The sequence below is a fragment of the Drosophila novamexicana genome, unplaced genomic scaffold, assembly GCF_003285875.2.
Source record: "Drosophila novamexicana strain 15010-1031.04,08,12 unplaced genomic scaffold, DnovRS2.1 tig00000485-arrow-pilon, whole genome shotgun sequence".
NCBI classification, from domain to species: Eukaryota; Metazoa; Arthropoda; class Insecta; order Diptera; family Drosophilidae; genus Drosophila; species Drosophila novamexicana.
The window spans coordinates 3,449,219-3,463,191 of record NW_020824808.1 but is presented as its reverse complement, the minus strand read 5'-3'; the positions used below and the strand labels follow the sequence as shown (position 1 = coordinate 3,463,191).

The window sequence follows — 13,973 nt, the reverse complement described above, 5'->3', positions numbered from 1 at the left end:
TGAAACACAAAAAACATGCTTTTTACAGTGAGCTTCTACTAGCATGGCATAAATAATAAATAAATATATTGAGATATCAAGTATTATGTCATAATATATTGATATAAAAATGAAATTCGTTATATCGATAAGCAGCGCCAAAAATCAAACACATATTGAAGAACTGCCGGATAGAAGCATATGTGACCGTTGCATAACATTATGAAAACTATGATGACGTTTCCAACACTGAAATCATGTTTGTTAATAATTTCAAGGATATTCTCTTTTTTTTTTTTGCCATTGACACTAAACCGAAAAACATCAGTAAATAAAATCATTCTATGGCAACGGAGGCTAGGGACAAGAGTTAAACTTCAAAACATAAAATGGTTTATTATTAGTTATTTTGGGAGCTGTGCACAGTGAAAGCGTTACATTCGGAATTTTTTGGATTGCAGAGTTTGCTCAATTTTCAAAATTACCGCATTGTATACAATAAACAAATACATGAACCCAAATTATGAGAGCTGCAGTGTCTTTGCTGCGTAACAGCTTTGGATTTGCACGCATTCATGCGAAAGCATCTCCACTAGAAAGAATTGGATGGGAGCAAATGAAAAATCCATTAGAGCCAATTATTTCATCCTGCCATAGCGAATACCACATTCCGAAATGCCGCTTTATGCAGTACATACGTTCTGGGGATACCAACAAACGTCTTGGCATGGTGTCTGAGAACGGTTCTAAAATGATTGAATTATCATCCAAAACCTGTGCCTCGCCCGACATGGTCAGTTTTATACAGCAGAGATACTGCATGAAAAGTCTTATTAGCAGCGCACAGTTCATGGAGGTGGACGATGTAAAACAGGACCTGAGGCTGTTACCTCCTATAGATTCGCCGGGTAAAATAATTGGCGTTGGCTGTAATTACTATGATGGCTGCAACGAGCGCCACGAAAGTATACCAAAAACGCCAGAGTTTTTTGTCAAATTCGGTACGTCCATCACTGGTGCTCTAGACAATATTCGTGCCCATCAAATAGCCAAGGCAAGTGGAAATCATGTTATATGCGATTCAGGCTAATTTCGCTAAATCATATTTGCAGCGCATTGACTATGGCTGCGAGTTAGCTGTGGTTATTGGCAAAAAATGCCGCCATGTCTCTCGTAACGCGGCTATGAGCTGTGTTTTTGGTTATATGATTGCTCAGGATATTAATGCACGAGATTGGAATGTATTGCATGGTGGTCAAACAATGTTAGGGAAATCTTTGGACACCTTCTGCCCACTGGGACCGGTTATCGTACACAAGTCTCATGTGCCCGATGTAAATAATCTGTGGATCAAGACGATTGTTAACGGTGAGCAGCGACAATGCGGCAACACGAAGAATATGATCTTTAAAATTGACTTCCTCATTCATCGACTCTCTCAGTAAGTGGATAGATAGATAGATACACGGTTTCATTTTACATTTTATTATCCAATCCACAATAGATTCATGACCCTTTGCCCTGGTGACATAATTTTGACCGGCACCCCAGCTGGTTCTGGTGCATACCGTAATCCGTCAAGTTTTCTTAAGCCCGGTGATCTTGTCGAGAGTGAAATACAAAAATTGGGTAAAATGAGAAATAAAGTCGTTAACCCTTATGCTTAAATTCCATCCTAATTTGTTTCATTGCCCATTATAGGCCTCTATATTTATAATTTGTATAATTGCTTCTAAAACAAAATTTCACAATGTTTTTTTAAGTAGTGATTTTTTTTGATAGACTTTTTAGAGTAAAATTAAAACAAATCGATAACTAAATGGGCGACGTGATAGGGAACATAATTTACAAGTACATCAAACCACTGGCTGCGGCATGCGCCATCAACGTATTTGCCGCTTGCTGTGTCTCCAGCATGAGGCGAGTCTCCTTCATCCAGTCGCTGGCAACTTCACGGGGTGCACCCTCTAGTAGGTTCAAGTATTTAAGCGCCTGTAGGAAGTCACCACGGTCGACATGGTACCTAACAACAAGACAATCAATACTCAATAATCTATTTTATAAATCAATTTAGTAGACATACCTGGCTCTATTCAATATATCATACGTGTCCAATTTGCTGTAGTCAAAGGGTTTGTTCTCCAGCTCATCCCTAGAGACGGGATTATCTGGCCGCAAAATAAAAAGTGATTGCAGAAAAGATAGGAAATAAATGGGCAGGCTTCCTCCGTTTTCGGGTACCATCGCCAAACGGCGAGCAATTCGCTCAACGTTTAGGAAGCGTTCACGTAGCGCATCCTCGGGGAACACTCCGCGCTCCTGAGCTTCCTTAGGCATATTTTCCAAAACGGCAATCACCAGTTCGTCACCCTCTGAAAACAGTTACACGTATTACGAGAGTTTTCCTCCTTATGTATGTCTATTCCACTCACCAGCCACCTTTGCAATAGCACTGATCTCGTTCTTCAGGGGTCGCAATTTATCCTTATAATGCACACCGGGTGTAGCCGTGCGCACTGAAGCCCAAAGCGCTTGACAGGCAGCCCATAAGGCTTGCGCCTGGTTGGCAGAGCGCTCAGTTTCAGCGCGTTCTATATGGATGAGAAAAAAACTCTTGGTAAAAGCATGATAACTATTTAAATATGATTATAAGCACGGGGAATACCTGTAAACTTGTCCTCTATTTCTAAACAAGCAGCATATGAGAGCAATTTAGGGTGTTTATAACATTAAAATGCTAGCCATGAGTACTGTAAGCTGGAAAACAATCGGTCCTCTATCCAATTCATATTTAATGATAAACTACTCTTATATATGTATAGCTGGTTTCATGTAAAAGCATGTTTTGATTCTTAATACAAGTACAAAAGAGTCACAAGTATTTTTAACTTTTGTGGAGAGCACCTCATCGTGCAAATGTTGACTTTGTCAGACTTACGGGTGAGAAAATATATGTATGCACATTGCTGCTAATCATGTGTGATTATTCAAAATATAACAAGCATCCAACTCCATAAAGTATATGTTATACAGACTAAAATCAAATCGATCGCACTTACTAACCATTATCCTATATACTACCTTGTTATGCGATTTATGTTGGATTTTTCAGCATTGAGGGAATGAGAAGCAGATCGGGAGTAAGTGAAAGAACCCTCAATGTTATGTAAGCCCGAATGTGGGTTAGGGAATTTTGAATCTGTGTTAAACACAGCTCTGCATTGATAAATCTCGACACTCAATCGTTTTCCAGCTTAACTATGTTACAGAATCTTTCTACAGTTATGCATTGTAATAATTTACGTACCAGCTAATGCAGCATCCATTCCGCGCAGCTTGCCAAGCATAGCAGCCAGCTGGAGTTTGTAGTTGGCTTTTTCGGCAGCCAGTTTTTCATCCAGCTCGCGCTGAAAAGCGCGCGTCATATCCGTTTCTCGTTGTGCCACAATATCCTTAATGTGATCCGTGTGGGCTTCGGCCTGTTTTTTGAGCTGCAAACGCAACTGCTTGTCCGCATCTGCATGGATTTGGAATATCTTTTTTTGATTTTCCACCGAGAGCTTGCGCTTCTCCGCCTCCAGATGAAACTCAAGTTGGGCACGCAGTGCCTCGGAGCTATTATCACCTCGCAAGGAATCAATGGCACGCTTCAGACGCAATTCGCCGTCGGTTTGCAGGCGCTGCAATTCTTTTTGGTAGGCCACCACATGTGAGTAGGCGTGCAGTATGAACAAATCCAAATCCTCTTTCGATAAGTTCAACTTTTTTTCAGACAGATTAATGCCAGGGAAAATGGACTCGATTTCGTCAATGAAATAGTTGCGTGCCTGCTCAACGCTGCGCCAATATTTGTCAGATACACTCGCCGTATCCTTTTGTCTATACAGCTCGTCCTTGGCTTTGCCAATGTGCGACACAAGCTTTTTAATCTTGTTACGCACATTCTCTACCTTCTCATGGTTCTTTGCAGTGGCCGCTTTGCTCAAAGCAACTTCACAGCGCTCTATAAGGAAAAATGCGTTCAGTTTTATTCGATGCTTTTACATTCTAAAGAGCACTCACCAATCTTTTCCTGAGCTTCACGAGCCGCACGCTCAGCTTTCGATACAGCCGTATCTCTAGCACTTGCTCGGTTCTTCAGTGTCGCCCAGAGCGAGTTCTCACCATGCTCAACCGCCTTGTCGACCACACGTCGGACATCCTCATTAAAACTGCGTAAAAGATCTATAAACATCTCGAGATAGGCGAGTAGGTTTACAATGCACACCTCTTTAAAATTCCAATGGCAGCATTATATTCCTGGATCGCCAGCTGCGCTGACAGCTCAATGGACTTCTCCAGTTCCAAGACTTCCTGTGGCAACGGTTGCACCTTTGGCGGAGCGGGTTTTGCTTCTGGCGGTGCTGGATCCGACTTGGCAGCAGTTTTTGGTTCACTTTTGACTGGGGCAGTTTCTTTAGCTTTCGGTGCTTCTGATTTTTGTACCGTGGGCGGGCTTGGTTTGGTGGATGCAGGTTTTACATCGGGAACGCTCTTGCCGCCAAAGAAACTCGTTACCTTATTAGAAGCGGAGCTTACCGAGTCGGATACGCTATTAAAGGTCGACTTAACTTTGTCGAGTTGTTCGTTTACATTTTTGGTTATGCCCTGGAACGGTGCCTCCTCCTGCAGCACGACTTTGATGACTGATTCAGCGCCAGGCACATTCTTCTCAACCATATTACGGAAATCCTTGTCGTATCTGCGATGTTACGCTTTTATTAACACAAACAAACTACAGAACATGGAAGAGTACTCACTTGGAATAGGTGATTACGCCGCCGACTGCAGCCAGTGGTGTCAATAGGAGCATCACTTTGCCAAAGCCAGCTTCGCGTGCGTTAGGTGGCGGGGGCAGGCTGCCTTTTTGCCGTTGTTGTTGTTGTTGCTGCTGTTGTCCATTACCGCCGTGGCTTCTGTTGTTATTGTTACTGTATTGTCTGCTGCTGGTTGGAGGCAGAGTGCGCTAGAAAGATACAACCGAACAATTCTGATTGGAAACGGAAGCACAATCCAATTGTCAAGCAGTGTTGCACTGCTGGAATTTTGGACATTTTTTGCAATTCGTAGATGACATAACACACAAGCACTCTTGTATATTTTTGCAATTGGCTTTGTTTGTGGGCGAGAGGGGGTCGGTCGGGCGGCGGCGACGTCACCGACTCGATTGATTTTCACGTTGTTTTGTCACACATATTACCTGCATCGCACTCTTGCACTCAATAACTGCTAGCCGATACATGATGCCACAGAATTTCGTTAATTTAATTTGATAGTGTCTGCTGCAGACTCTAACCGGCGGCGAGAATAATTTTCCTGCCCAATTTCTCTCCAACGACAAATACTGGCTGACTCGCTGGCCGTCGACGTTGTGCGCACGTTTACAGAAGAATGGCAACCGATTGCTGCCAGCTTTTTCCATTCGTGCAGTAATGGGTCGCAATTGAAGCGTGTATAAAGTATTAAATCAACATAAATTTCTAACATTAATTTGACTCAATTTTATACTATTTACAACTACAAATAAAAATTGAATGTATATGAAGTGTAAAAAACGTTGTTTTAAAATGTGCGCACACCGTCGATTGCCAATGTGAATGGCAAATGTAACTGTCAAACAGCTGACTAGCTAAAGGCTGTTACGCGACTGTGTACCAAATATTTTGGACATTATTCAGATCAATTAAACAACTTAAAATGCTGCGTACACTAGTCGCTGGTGGTAAGCTACATACTTGTTTAAATCAATATATATCAGTTATTTGTATGCCGAATTATTTGGTTAACAGCGCTACGCAGTGTCTGCCGCGTTCAGCCGGCGTACGCGCTGCAGCACACCCAACGTGCATGCTTTGGACACTTGATTGCTGCGTCCGCTCCAGCGCAGCGCAAGCCGAATCTACTTCCCGCCAGCAGCCTAACGTCAACGCCGACGCTGTTACAGGCACCTGTGCCAGCCGCAGTGCCTGCTCGCAGCGTCACCAAATTCTCGCTCATCAAGGGCAAACGCAAGTCTGTGAAGGCGGTGCTAAAGCGTTTCAAACGCCTGGACTGGGGCGCATGGATCAGAACACACTCTGGCCGTCAAAAGAAACTCTTCAAAAAGTCCGCTGAACTGCGCCGTCGTCTGCGACAACATGTATTTACAAATGCCACACAAAGTTGGCTGTTGGACAAAATGGTAACTAGCTACTGGCGTCGGCCCAAACATTATATCGATGATCCGTATGCGCCCTATCACAAGCGCGATGAATACTTTGCGACCAAATCGAAAACATTCAAAGTGTAATTCATAAAAATATAATAACATGCACAGCGATTATTTGGTTAACATAATAACATTTGGAACAATTAGTTTGCTATGCAAGGGGCAACCACTGGGTTAGACATCGTACCCAGACCAACAATCTCTGTCTTGATGACATCTCCTGGTTTCAGATACTCTGGCGGACTGCGGTGCATTCCCACGCCTTTTGGTGTGCCAGTCAAAATGATGTCGCCAGGCAGCAGCGTAATGGATCTGATAATATCCAAGTCACGATTAGCCATTATTTGATCATTGCTTTCTTGCTACTCACTGGGTTAGTCGATTAATGACATCATCGATTTTGTAGATCATATTGCCCGTATTGCCGTTTTGCTTCTCCACACCATTGATCCACGTTTTCAGCGGCAAATCGTACACATTCTTGACCAGGCTCTTGTGCACCACGGCAGGGCCCAGCGGGCAGAAGGTGTCCATAGATTTGCCCAGAAGGAATTGGCCACCGTTGCGTTCCTTTTGCCAGTCACGTGCCGAAATGTCCTGAGCAACGCTGTAGCCGAACACATAGTCGAACGCCTTCTCCTTAGGCACTTGACGGGCGACCTTGCCAATGACGACCACCAGTTCCACTTCCCAGTCGATTTTCTGATAAATAAACGGAATGGGCTGTAATTTGTGTCTACGTATCTTACATATCTGCTCTTGGCACATACGTCACTCGCAGTGTGGGCTATCACATTATCCGTTGGCCCCACCAATGTGTTGTTGTACTTGCTGAAAAACATGGGCTCCTTTGGCGCCGGCTTGTTCTGCTCATCACAGTGATCTTGGTAGTTGAGACCAATGCAAATTATTTTGCCCGGTTCGGTGAGTGGAGGCAGCAGTGTGACGTCATCGTTCAAGGTAAGCTTCGGCTGACTTTGAGCCTTTTGCGCAAGCTCGTCGAGATTGGGATTTTGTGCAATCAAAGTCTTCAAATCGCAGGGCACACCCTCCGCTCCGGACAACTCAACAAGCGACTTTTGATCGTCGGCAAGCAGACCAAGACGCTTGGCGAGGTCACCCTTACGCAAATATTGCACGAAACGCATTCTGGCAGCCAACATTTAAAACTGTTCGATGGATCAGGGGCCAGCTCCACTCGTTAAGAATTTTGTTACGTGACGTAAAACCACGAATAGCGAATGCATATTATCCAGCACTGGTTAAATGACAGTTTGACATTCTTTGAATGGAATTTTTCTCCATGGGGACTGCGTTAGAGATGATCGCATGTCGTGCACGAAGCAATACATATTTCGTGAGCCAAATACGAAAATACAAACTCTTATAAATTTTCAAAAAAATGTGAACAGCAGACTTCTTGAGCTGTATTCTTTTAACAACAGAATAACAGAACAAGGCTTTTTAACATTCTTTTTATTTATCAATAACATATGTAGCTAGGAATATGCAGCAATTGTAAAATTGTAACAAATTTTCCATGCTCTCGGCCAAATTGAATAAAATGAAACGAGATTTATTTTTGGTTTAAAATAAATAGATTCTTGTTGTTAAATAGCAACACCCAACTTTAATAGTGCAGCCTAAAGTGTATAACATAATGCTTTGGGCTCGATAATAACTTAGATAAATTTTGTACAGTTCTAGAAAATGTCCTACTCGCTACCAGCAGATACTTTGCTTTTGTCGTTGCTTCGGAACTTTTCCGCTAATTCGTATTTCCATCGCATGTATGCCACGCGCATACGATCCCAAACATTATCAACTGAATCCATGGCTGGGCGCACGTCCAACAAAGCAAAGCGATAATCTTTATCAACCAGGCCCCCATCGTAGTAGTCAATGACATAGCGAACATCCTTGCCGCAACGGTCCACAATCCAGTCATGGCGATCAAAAGGCAGCTCATACCTGTATATATGGAATCAGTAGTTGATATTTGATATGGCAGCCGGACTGGCTAAATGCTTACCCAAGCCAGCTACGAAAGCGTGCACGTGGACTAAAATCCTTGGCCTTGCCGCCAAAGCTCTTCAAGCGTGGATTGCCGCACTCTTTTGCGTGTAGCGCCTCCCATTTAAGCACTTCCTGCCAGGCCTGCTCATTGTTGGCGTTGTGTATACGTATTATATCGCCCATATCTTTCTGGGTGACATCCTCGGTCTTCCAACGCCAACCCTTACGCAACATGGCGTTCCAAAACATTTGCTGGCTTGGATATTGCCAGAATTGTACGGTGCCGTCCTCGGTCGCCTTCGGTATGGTTGATGTCTGGCGATCTGTGGGCAGTGGAAAGGGTTGATCTGGTGACGGCTTTTGGTTGGCTGGTGGCATCATGTTCAACGGATTGACATCACTGTTGTCATGCTGAACGGGACATTCGGAGGCGTGCATTTTGGGATGTGGTGGCACAGCTGAGGCCGATTGATTGCCGCCATTCTTCTGGTGCATTGGACATTCCGGTGGCGGCGACCCACCAGCTGGCATGCTTTTGGCAGCCTCCATTTGGACCTTGGATAGCGCTGAATTGCCCATTTTCCAAATAATTATTGCTAGAATAAGGATAAAAACTGTGTCACGAGTAAAATTTTGTAGTTTTCAAGTTGCGTAACTGTGCCCAATTGCATTTGTGGTCAACACAGGAAATTGGAAATAGTGTAACTTACGTGTATTTTTGATTCAGATGCTTTACAAAATGTTGCGTTGATAAAGTACAAATTTGCGTGCAATTTTAATTGATGTTTCTTGAACTCATTGTGGGCCTCAGTTGCGAACAGAATTCTTGAAATGCAGCGAGGTTACGACAGGGCTGTCACAGCATCTGAAAATTACAAAATATTTAGCCGAACTTGCTGGGTGACCAGGGTGTCTAAATTGAATTAAATAAATTTTTATTTTAGTTGACAATAAATACAAGGGTTTGCCACATAACATACACACTACTTTTTTTAACGCAAATTTTTATTCAACAGAAAACTTAGTAGCCCTGTTAGCACAGTACAAGTGTTGAACGACTCTATAAAGTTTGTCGTTTATCAACACCAACCGCATAGGCCGATATTGTTATTGGATAGATTTTAGATTTTTGCTTTTAAAGTGAGTAGGTAATACGGGAATTTGAAAAAAGTTATGATTTTCTGTAGCTGTATCTGTATTGCGACTACTTTTATGCTAATGGAATGCAAAAACCAGGTTAATCGGCAGATGCAAATGCAAATTGCAAAAGTGTATTTTAAAGCTCGTGTGATGTAACAACAGACACCACAAAATGCCAACAAATTTACAATTAAGATAGTTTAGATTGAAACTGATTTCGGGCCTTTTACTATTACAGCATGACTGCCGTGTTTCGTGTAGGCCTCGTGCGGCTGGTTAGCCGTGGCGCAACCGCGCCTGGCACACTGCTGCAGGCCCAGGCGAATGCATTGCCCACCGCCTTCATGCAGAAGTGCAATATCTCCGGCAGAACGATGCGGGGTGGTCCACGCTGTCCTAAGGTGCCGCCGTACCCATATAAGACGAAGAAGTACAACGTCATAAGCGCCTTCTTCGACAAGACCTCCAAGCGCTTCGACGAGAACTCAAAAGTTATCTGCGTCGAGGGTCCAATAGCTTCGGGCAAAACTAAGTTCGCCCAGGAGCTTGCCACGGAACTGGATATGCAATACTTTCCGGCCGTCGACTTAGATCTGATCTATATTAATCCCTATGGCTATGATATGCGTAAACTGGATCCGCAGTTGCCGCCCAGCTGCCGCAGTTATGACGTTAAGGACTTCTGCAGGGATCCCAATCATGAGCTGGCCGCCCTATTCCAGATACGTATGTACATGCTGCGCGTTTCGCAGTACATCGATGCCCTGCAGCACATCTTTTCGACTGGCCAGGGCGTCGTACTAGAGCGCAGTCCCTACTCGGACTTTGTCTTCATGGAGGCTATGTTCCGCCAGGGCTATATATCACGCGGTGCACGTTCCGTCTACAACGATCTGCGCCAGAACACCATCGGCGAGCTGCTCAAGCCACATTTGGTCATCTACCTGGATTTGCCCGTGGATGCTGTTCAGAAGCAAATTAAGGCCCGCAATTTGGAGTATGAGGTGAAATCCAAAGTGTTTACCGAGGCGTATTTGCGCGATCTAGAGGCTCTGTACAAGCAGCAGTATCTTAAGGATATCGCTGGACATGCGGAGCTGCTAATCTACGATTGGTCAGCCGGTGGCGAAACCGAGGTAGTGGTCGAAGATATCGAACGCATTGATTTTCTGCAGCACGAGTCGGATCCGCACAACAAGAAAATGTTGGACTGGCGTTTCCCTCTCGAGAGCGAGTGGTGCGAGGCACGCATCAAGTACTGCAACGAGAAGTCCGATCTGATGAACTACTTTAATGTGCCACGTTTCGATGTGCCCGAGCTGTTGCGCAGTGCCGATGACAGCAAAGTCTGGCGTGATGTCTGGTTCAATGTGAGTCCAATTGTTGACTCCGCTCCCTTAGGATTCAATCTAATAACTATAACTATTTTACTTTAACTAGGCGCCTGGCATGAAGTACCGCCCCGGCTACAATGCGGATGTGGGTGACAGTGGCTTGTTGACCAAGAGTAAAATGGGCATCAACGAGGTCTTCTAGGCGGCCACCCATGAGCATGGAGTTCAATTGGCGAAATGTGTTAATTATGTAATAAACAATCTAGTAAAATAACGGTAATCTTTTCGCTTACAATGTTCTGCCTGTTTTATAATTTTCATTAATTCTCTCAATTCGAAATGCCTTTGGATGGAAAATGGGACCAATCGTCATTTAGAATATACTTATATAAGTGACGGATATACGCAATGCCTTTATTGATACTCTTTTAGAAAGTATATTAATTTCCAGTCGATACAATGTCCTCTATATGTCACATGAATGTCTGTATCAGTCGGAACAGAACACTATCATGTCGCCGCTCGAACACAGTTTTATTTTATGAAGATTTTGTTTTACCAGACAGGAGCTTTGGGTTTAACATATATGTATCTTGACATCCTATCGCAAATCTTATCAATTTCTATAAGGATAACAACTGCTGCACAAACCGACGATCCGTGTATATGTATAAAACAAAAAGCTAATTATCAATTAATTTTACTTCAAATTTAGTTAAGGGAATTGAAAACGCTTGGCTGAATGCTATACCTGTAGGATTAGTAATTTGTACAATAATGTAGCGCTGTTTGGATCGCATGCTATGGAACATTAACGTTTAATATATGATACGCCCAACCGTTAATCGGTCGATGTTAATCGCTGTCGTAGTCATTTTTACCCGCGCCACCGATGGAGGTGAGTGGACGCCTTGACTCCTCATCGGAGCCATAGACGACATCCTCATCAGAATCGTCAATCATGGAAATGGCCGGATTATCTTTGGTAACGGCCAATTCGGCCTGGGCAAAGCGTCCATCCGGCGAATACACATACGCCATTGTATACAAATAGAAATTCAACAGCCCGTAAAAGCACATAAACTGAGCCGAGCTGCGGTAGGTGGTGTTCAGTGTGGCCACAAAGTTATCCTCCAGTATGCCGAAGCCGAATCGGCAAGTGGTGACCGTTATCGAAACGGACAGCACAAAGAGCATCAGCAGCGTGAGAAACTTTAGCCGTATGTCTGGAGGAGCAGCATAATTTTTAATTTCGAAATACATTATGCTCAGAAAAGCTGGGAGCTTACCAAAGTAGGGCATGGAGCGCAGTTCAGTATAGGCGCGCAGCAGGAGCAGCCCCAGATAAACCACATACATGCAGCAGGCAATGTAGAAGAACATCTTGAGGCCCTACGAAGTAGACGAAGATTAATCTGAGACCCTAATAGTTACTCGGCCGCACTCACATTGTAGTTCTTGGTGTCCACAAAGTGGCTGTATGTGGGATCTCGCAGCTCGTTGCATTTCTCCCATGTGGCCAGGACAATGGCGCACAGCCAAATGGGCAGCACCACGATAATCTTGATCATATAGAAGCTAACAAAGCGTCGTTCATTCTGCCGCAGGCCGTGGTAGATGCACAGCCAGAACATGAGCAGGGCGCACAGGAATGTGGCCTGTAGAACGGCATCCAGCATGCCCGGCAGCCAGGAGTTCATCAGAAAGATCAGCGGAAAGAATGGATCTATGAAAATTGCACAATTGAAAGTATCTCAATGACGGATTAAGGTAATACCCACTGTCGTAGAGCAGCAGCAGTGGCAGCAGAACGGATATCCATTTCTGTTCAATGGACCAGTCGTAGACAGGATACTTGCGCAGTGTGTGTGCATACCAGCACTGATTGAAGAGAAAGGAATGAGAATCTATGTGAACAGAGTTTACAGAGTGAACAGAGGACATGTATGCATGTCCTTTTACTTACTATGACGATGAACGTGAAGAGCAGAAAGATGAATCTGAACCAGATCTCAATCTGTGTAAACTCCGGGCTATATGTCTTGAACTAAAAGAAATCAGTTAGTGGGTTTGACTTGCAAGTACAGAAAGGCGTGTATCGTGATTGTTTGTCATGACACGAACACGCACGACCCCATTCGTGTTCGTGCTTAAGAATTCGTGAGTGTCTGTGTTGACACGACATTGCATGATGCAAAGAGTGCCAAAAAACATAAAAGCACGAGCAAAAGTAATTACAGAAATAATAAAATAATAATTATTGTGAAAAAAAGGTGCGCGTGTTCTACTTGTAGTTCGTGTTCGTGTTAGACAAATCAGACACGAGCCCACCTCTACTTGAAGGGTATATAGATAGGTAGCTGCTACTCACATAGAACGTGATGGCCCTGATGTTATATTTCTGATGGAACGACTCTAGCCCTAGGAAACGTACTGTGATGATATAGTGGGCATAGTCCAGAAAGCCCAAATGCATGACTGTGAACTCCTCGCAGTCGTTGCGCACACACAGCAAATGCCTTGTGCGATTATGGGCCGCGCTGCGGCCCAAGACACTCAGTGGCTTGTGCTGCTCGTTGATGCCATCGATGGAGACGCTGATTTGGAAACTCTTGTCATAGCGCTCATCTAAACAGGAGCATAGACTGAATGTCGCCCAACTTATGAAAGGACAATGGGGGCTCAACACTTACCATCATTGTTATCGGTGACCAGCTTGGCTATGAGCCACATCTGTTGGGAGTAGGTCGTCATCAGCGGGGACTTCATGGCAAAGGGGCCCGTGGCCAGCACCGTTTTGCTATGCGCCAGCGTTGTATTGGCCAGGATCTGCTGTGCCGTCACCGCGTCTGTGGTTGTTATTGGCGGACCAGTCAGGCCAATTATAATGCCCAGGCCGAAGCAGGTGAAGAAGCCGAGAAAGACCATAACAAATTCACGCTTGTGCATGGAATACATGCGCATGTGGACGGATCGCTCGCAGCGATCGTGAAAAAAGGCAGGTGAAATGTATTTGTTGAACTCGCTGAATAGGTCGCTGAACTGTGACAGGGAGTTTTTGAGGCGCAGCAAAAGGCCACCGGATGGCAGATGATAGGCATAGCCCAAGCCGGAGGTATCTGCGGGCGGCTTGGCCATGGCAGCAGCGCTGTGGAACTATTAATTGCAAGTGTTTTCTCTGCTGCTGGTTTGCTTACTTAAGCCTTAAATTCACAATATATGCATTTTTTCAATGGCGCAAAAACCGTAAATATCTT

At 44.3% G+C, this 13,973-nt stretch overlaps 7 protein-coding genes across 9 annotated transcripts; 3 read left to right on the top strand and 4 right to left on the bottom strand.

Annotated features, from left to right (window-relative positions):
• Window positions 1–310: 310 nt before the first annotated feature.
• LOC115761523 (fumarylacetoacetate hydrolase domain-containing protein 2A) lies at window positions 311–1,661 on the top strand. Its single transcript, XM_030703294.1, has 3 exons — window positions 311–1,033; window positions 1,092–1,420; window positions 1,484–1,661. Exons 1-3 carry the CDS (start codon window positions 503–505, stop codon window positions 1,644–1,646), a joined length of 1,023 nt encoding a protein of 340 aa, XP_030559154.1. The 5' UTR covers window positions 311–502; the 3' UTR covers window positions 1,647–1,661.
• A 65-nt stretch (window positions 1,662–1,726) lies between these two features.
• On the bottom strand, window positions 1,727–5,527 carry LOC115761520 (MICOS complex subunit Mic60). The gene is made up of 8 exons (XM_030703290.1): window positions 5,219–5,527; window positions 4,779–4,984; window positions 4,247–4,720; window positions 4,042–4,190; window positions 3,287–3,982; window positions 2,412–2,570; window positions 2,063–2,351; window positions 1,727–2,002 (listed from the first exon to the last, which is right to left on the bottom strand). The coding sequence occupies exons 1-8, from the start codon at window positions 5,438–5,440 to the stop codon at window positions 1,825–1,827; spliced, it is 2,373 nt and encodes a 790-aa protein (XP_030559150.1). The 5' UTR covers window positions 5,441–5,527; the 3' UTR covers window positions 1,727–1,824.
• Window positions 5,528–5,586: 59 nt separating this feature from the next.
• LOC115761525 (39S ribosomal protein L35, mitochondrial) lies at window positions 5,587–6,375 on the top strand. Its single transcript, XM_030703296.1, has 2 exons — window positions 5,587–5,740; window positions 5,808–6,375. Exons 1-2 carry the CDS (start codon window positions 5,716–5,718, stop codon window positions 6,305–6,307), a joined length of 525 nt encoding a protein of 174 aa, XP_030559156.1. The 5' UTR covers window positions 5,587–5,715; the 3' UTR covers window positions 6,308–6,375.
• On the bottom strand, window positions 6,346–7,450 carry LOC115761524 (fumarylacetoacetate hydrolase domain-containing protein 2). The gene is made up of 3 exons (XM_030703295.1): window positions 6,997–7,450; window positions 6,597–6,928; window positions 6,346–6,538 (listed from the first exon to the last, which is right to left on the bottom strand). The coding sequence occupies exons 1-3, from the start codon at window positions 7,387–7,389 to the stop codon at window positions 6,370–6,372; spliced, it is 894 nt and encodes a 297-aa protein (XP_030559155.1). The 5' UTR covers window positions 7,390–7,450; the 3' UTR covers window positions 6,346–6,369.
• Window positions 7,451–7,826: 376 nt separating this feature from the next.
• On the bottom strand, window positions 7,827–9,165 carry LOC115761288 (cytochrome c-type heme lyase). Of its 2 annotated transcripts, none has more exons than XM_030703011.1 (3): window positions 8,953–9,165; window positions 8,259–8,856; window positions 7,827–8,197 (listed from the first exon to the last, which is right to left on the bottom strand). In XM_030703011.1, exons 2-3 carry the CDS (start codon window positions 8,819–8,821, stop codon window positions 7,942–7,944), a joined length of 819 nt encoding a protein of 272 aa, XP_030558871.1. In that variant the 5' UTR covers window positions 8,822–8,856; window positions 8,953–9,165; the 3' UTR covers window positions 7,827–7,941. The 2 variants fall into 2 exon arrangements, with proteins under 2 accessions (XP_030558871.1, XP_030558872.1); XM_030703012.1 differs by having other exon boundaries at window positions 8,259–8,838.
• Window positions 9,166–9,302: 137 nt separating this feature from the next.
• LOC115761286 (NADH dehydrogenase [ubiquinone] 1 alpha subcomplex subunit 10, mitochondrial) lies at window positions 9,303–11,011 on the top strand. Its single transcript, XM_030703010.1, has 3 exons — window positions 9,303–9,382; window positions 9,621–10,752; window positions 10,823–11,011. The coding sequence occupies exons 2-3, from the start codon at window positions 9,622–9,624 to the stop codon at window positions 10,916–10,918; spliced, it is 1,227 nt and encodes a 408-aa protein (XP_030558870.1). The 5' UTR covers window positions 9,303–9,382; window position 9,621; the 3' UTR covers window positions 10,919–11,011.
• Window positions 11,012–11,178: 167 nt separating this feature from the next.
• On the bottom strand, window positions 11,179–13,876 carry LOC115761245 (transmembrane protein 181). 2 transcript variants are annotated; one of them, XM_030702941.1, is made up of 7 exons: window positions 13,410–13,876; window positions 13,088–13,344; window positions 12,683–12,763; window positions 12,498–12,597; window positions 12,165–12,442; window positions 12,006–12,108; window positions 11,179–11,942 (listed from the first exon to the last, which is right to left on the bottom strand). In XM_030702941.1, exons 1-7 carry the CDS (start codon window positions 13,852–13,854, stop codon window positions 11,572–11,574), a joined length of 1,635 nt encoding a protein of 544 aa, XP_030558801.1. In that variant the 5' UTR covers window positions 13,855–13,876; the 3' UTR covers window positions 11,179–11,571. The 2 variants fall into 2 exon arrangements, with proteins under 2 accessions (XP_030558801.1, XP_030558803.1); XM_030702943.1 differs by lacking the exons at window positions 11,179–11,942; window positions 12,006–12,108 and having other exon boundaries at window positions 12,347–12,442; window positions 12,498–12,623.
• Window positions 13,877–13,973: the final 97 nt, after the last annotated feature.

What these genes read in the sequence shown, in the direction of transcription:
- LOC115761523 (XM_030703294.1), top strand. Translation starts at nt 503, where the DNA reads ATGAGAGCTGCAGTGTCTTTGCTGCGTAACAGCTTTGGATTTGCACGC. An exon ending in GTGCCCATCAAATAGCCAAG is followed by an intron (nt 1,034 to 1,091) that starts GCAAGTGGAAAT and finishes TCATATTTGCAG; the next exon opens with CGCATTGACTATGGCTGCGA. An exon ending in CTCATTCATCGACTCTCTCA is followed by an intron (nt 1,421 to 1,483) that starts GTAAGTGGATAG and finishes AATCCACAATAG; the next exon opens with ATTCATGACCCTTTGCCCTG.
- LOC115761520 (XM_030703290.1), bottom strand. Translation starts at nt 5,440, where the DNA reads ATGGAAAAAGCTGGCAGCAATCGGTTGCCATTCTTCTGTAAACGTGCG. An exon ending in GCCATTGGAATTTTAAAGAG is followed by an intron (nt 4,191 to 4,246) that starts GTGTGCATTGTA and finishes TCTTTTACGCAG; the next exon opens with TTTTAATGAGGATGTCCGAC. An exon ending in TGCTATTGCAAAGGTGGCTG is followed by an intron (nt 2,352 to 2,411) that starts GTGAGTGGAATA and finishes AACTGTTTTCAG; the next exon opens with AGGGTGACGAACTGGTGATT.
- LOC115761525 (XM_030703296.1), top strand. Translation starts at nt 5,716, where the DNA reads ATGCTGCGTACACTAGTCGCTGGTG. An exon ending in GCGTACACTAGTCGCTGGTG is followed by an intron (nt 5,741 to 5,807) that starts GTAAGCTACATA and finishes TTTGGTTAACAG; the next exon opens with CGCTACGCAGTGTCTGCCGC.
- LOC115761524 (XM_030703295.1), bottom strand. Translation starts at nt 7,389, where the DNA reads ATGTTGGCTGCCAGAATGCGTTTCGTGCAATATTTGCGTAAGGGTGAC. An exon ending in TAGCCCACACTGCGAGTGAC is followed by an intron (nt 6,929 to 6,996) that starts GTATGTGCCAAG and finishes TTTATTTATCAG; the next exon opens with AAAATCGACTGGGAAGTGGA. An exon ending in GTCATTAATCGACTAACCCA is followed by an intron (nt 6,539 to 6,596) that starts GTGAGTAGCAAG and finishes GGATATTATCAG; the next exon opens with ATCCATTACGCTGCTGCCTG.
- LOC115761288 (XM_030703011.1), bottom strand. Translation starts at nt 8,821, where the DNA reads ATGGGCAATTCAGCGCTATCCAAGGTCCAAATGGAGGCTGCCAAAAGC. An exon ending in CGCTTTCGTAGCTGGCTTGG is followed by an intron (nt 8,198 to 8,258) that starts GTAAGCATTTAG and finishes CCATATATACAG; the next exon opens with GTATGAGCTGCCTTTTGATC.
- LOC115761286 (XM_030703010.1), top strand. Translation starts at nt 9,622, where the DNA reads ATGACTGCCGTGTTTCGTGTAGGCCTCGTGCGGCTGGTTAGCCGTGGC. An exon ending in GGCGTGATGTCTGGTTCAAT is followed by an intron (nt 10,753 to 10,822) that starts GTGAGTCCAATT and finishes TACTTTAACTAG; the next exon opens with GCGCCTGGCATGAAGTACCG.
- LOC115761245 (XM_030702941.1), bottom strand. Translation starts at nt 13,854, where the DNA reads ATGGCCAAGCCGCCCGCAGATACCTCCGGCTTGGGCTATGCCTATCAT. An exon ending in GGTCACCGATAACAATGATG is followed by an intron (nt 13,345 to 13,409) that starts GTAAGTGTTGAG and finishes GCTCCTGTTTAG; the next exon opens with ATGAGCGCTATGACAAGAGT. An exon ending in TCTTCACGTTCATCGTCATA is followed by an intron (nt 12,598 to 12,682) that starts GTAAGTAAAAGG and finishes CTCTTCAATCAG; the next exon opens with TGCTGGTATGCACACACACT.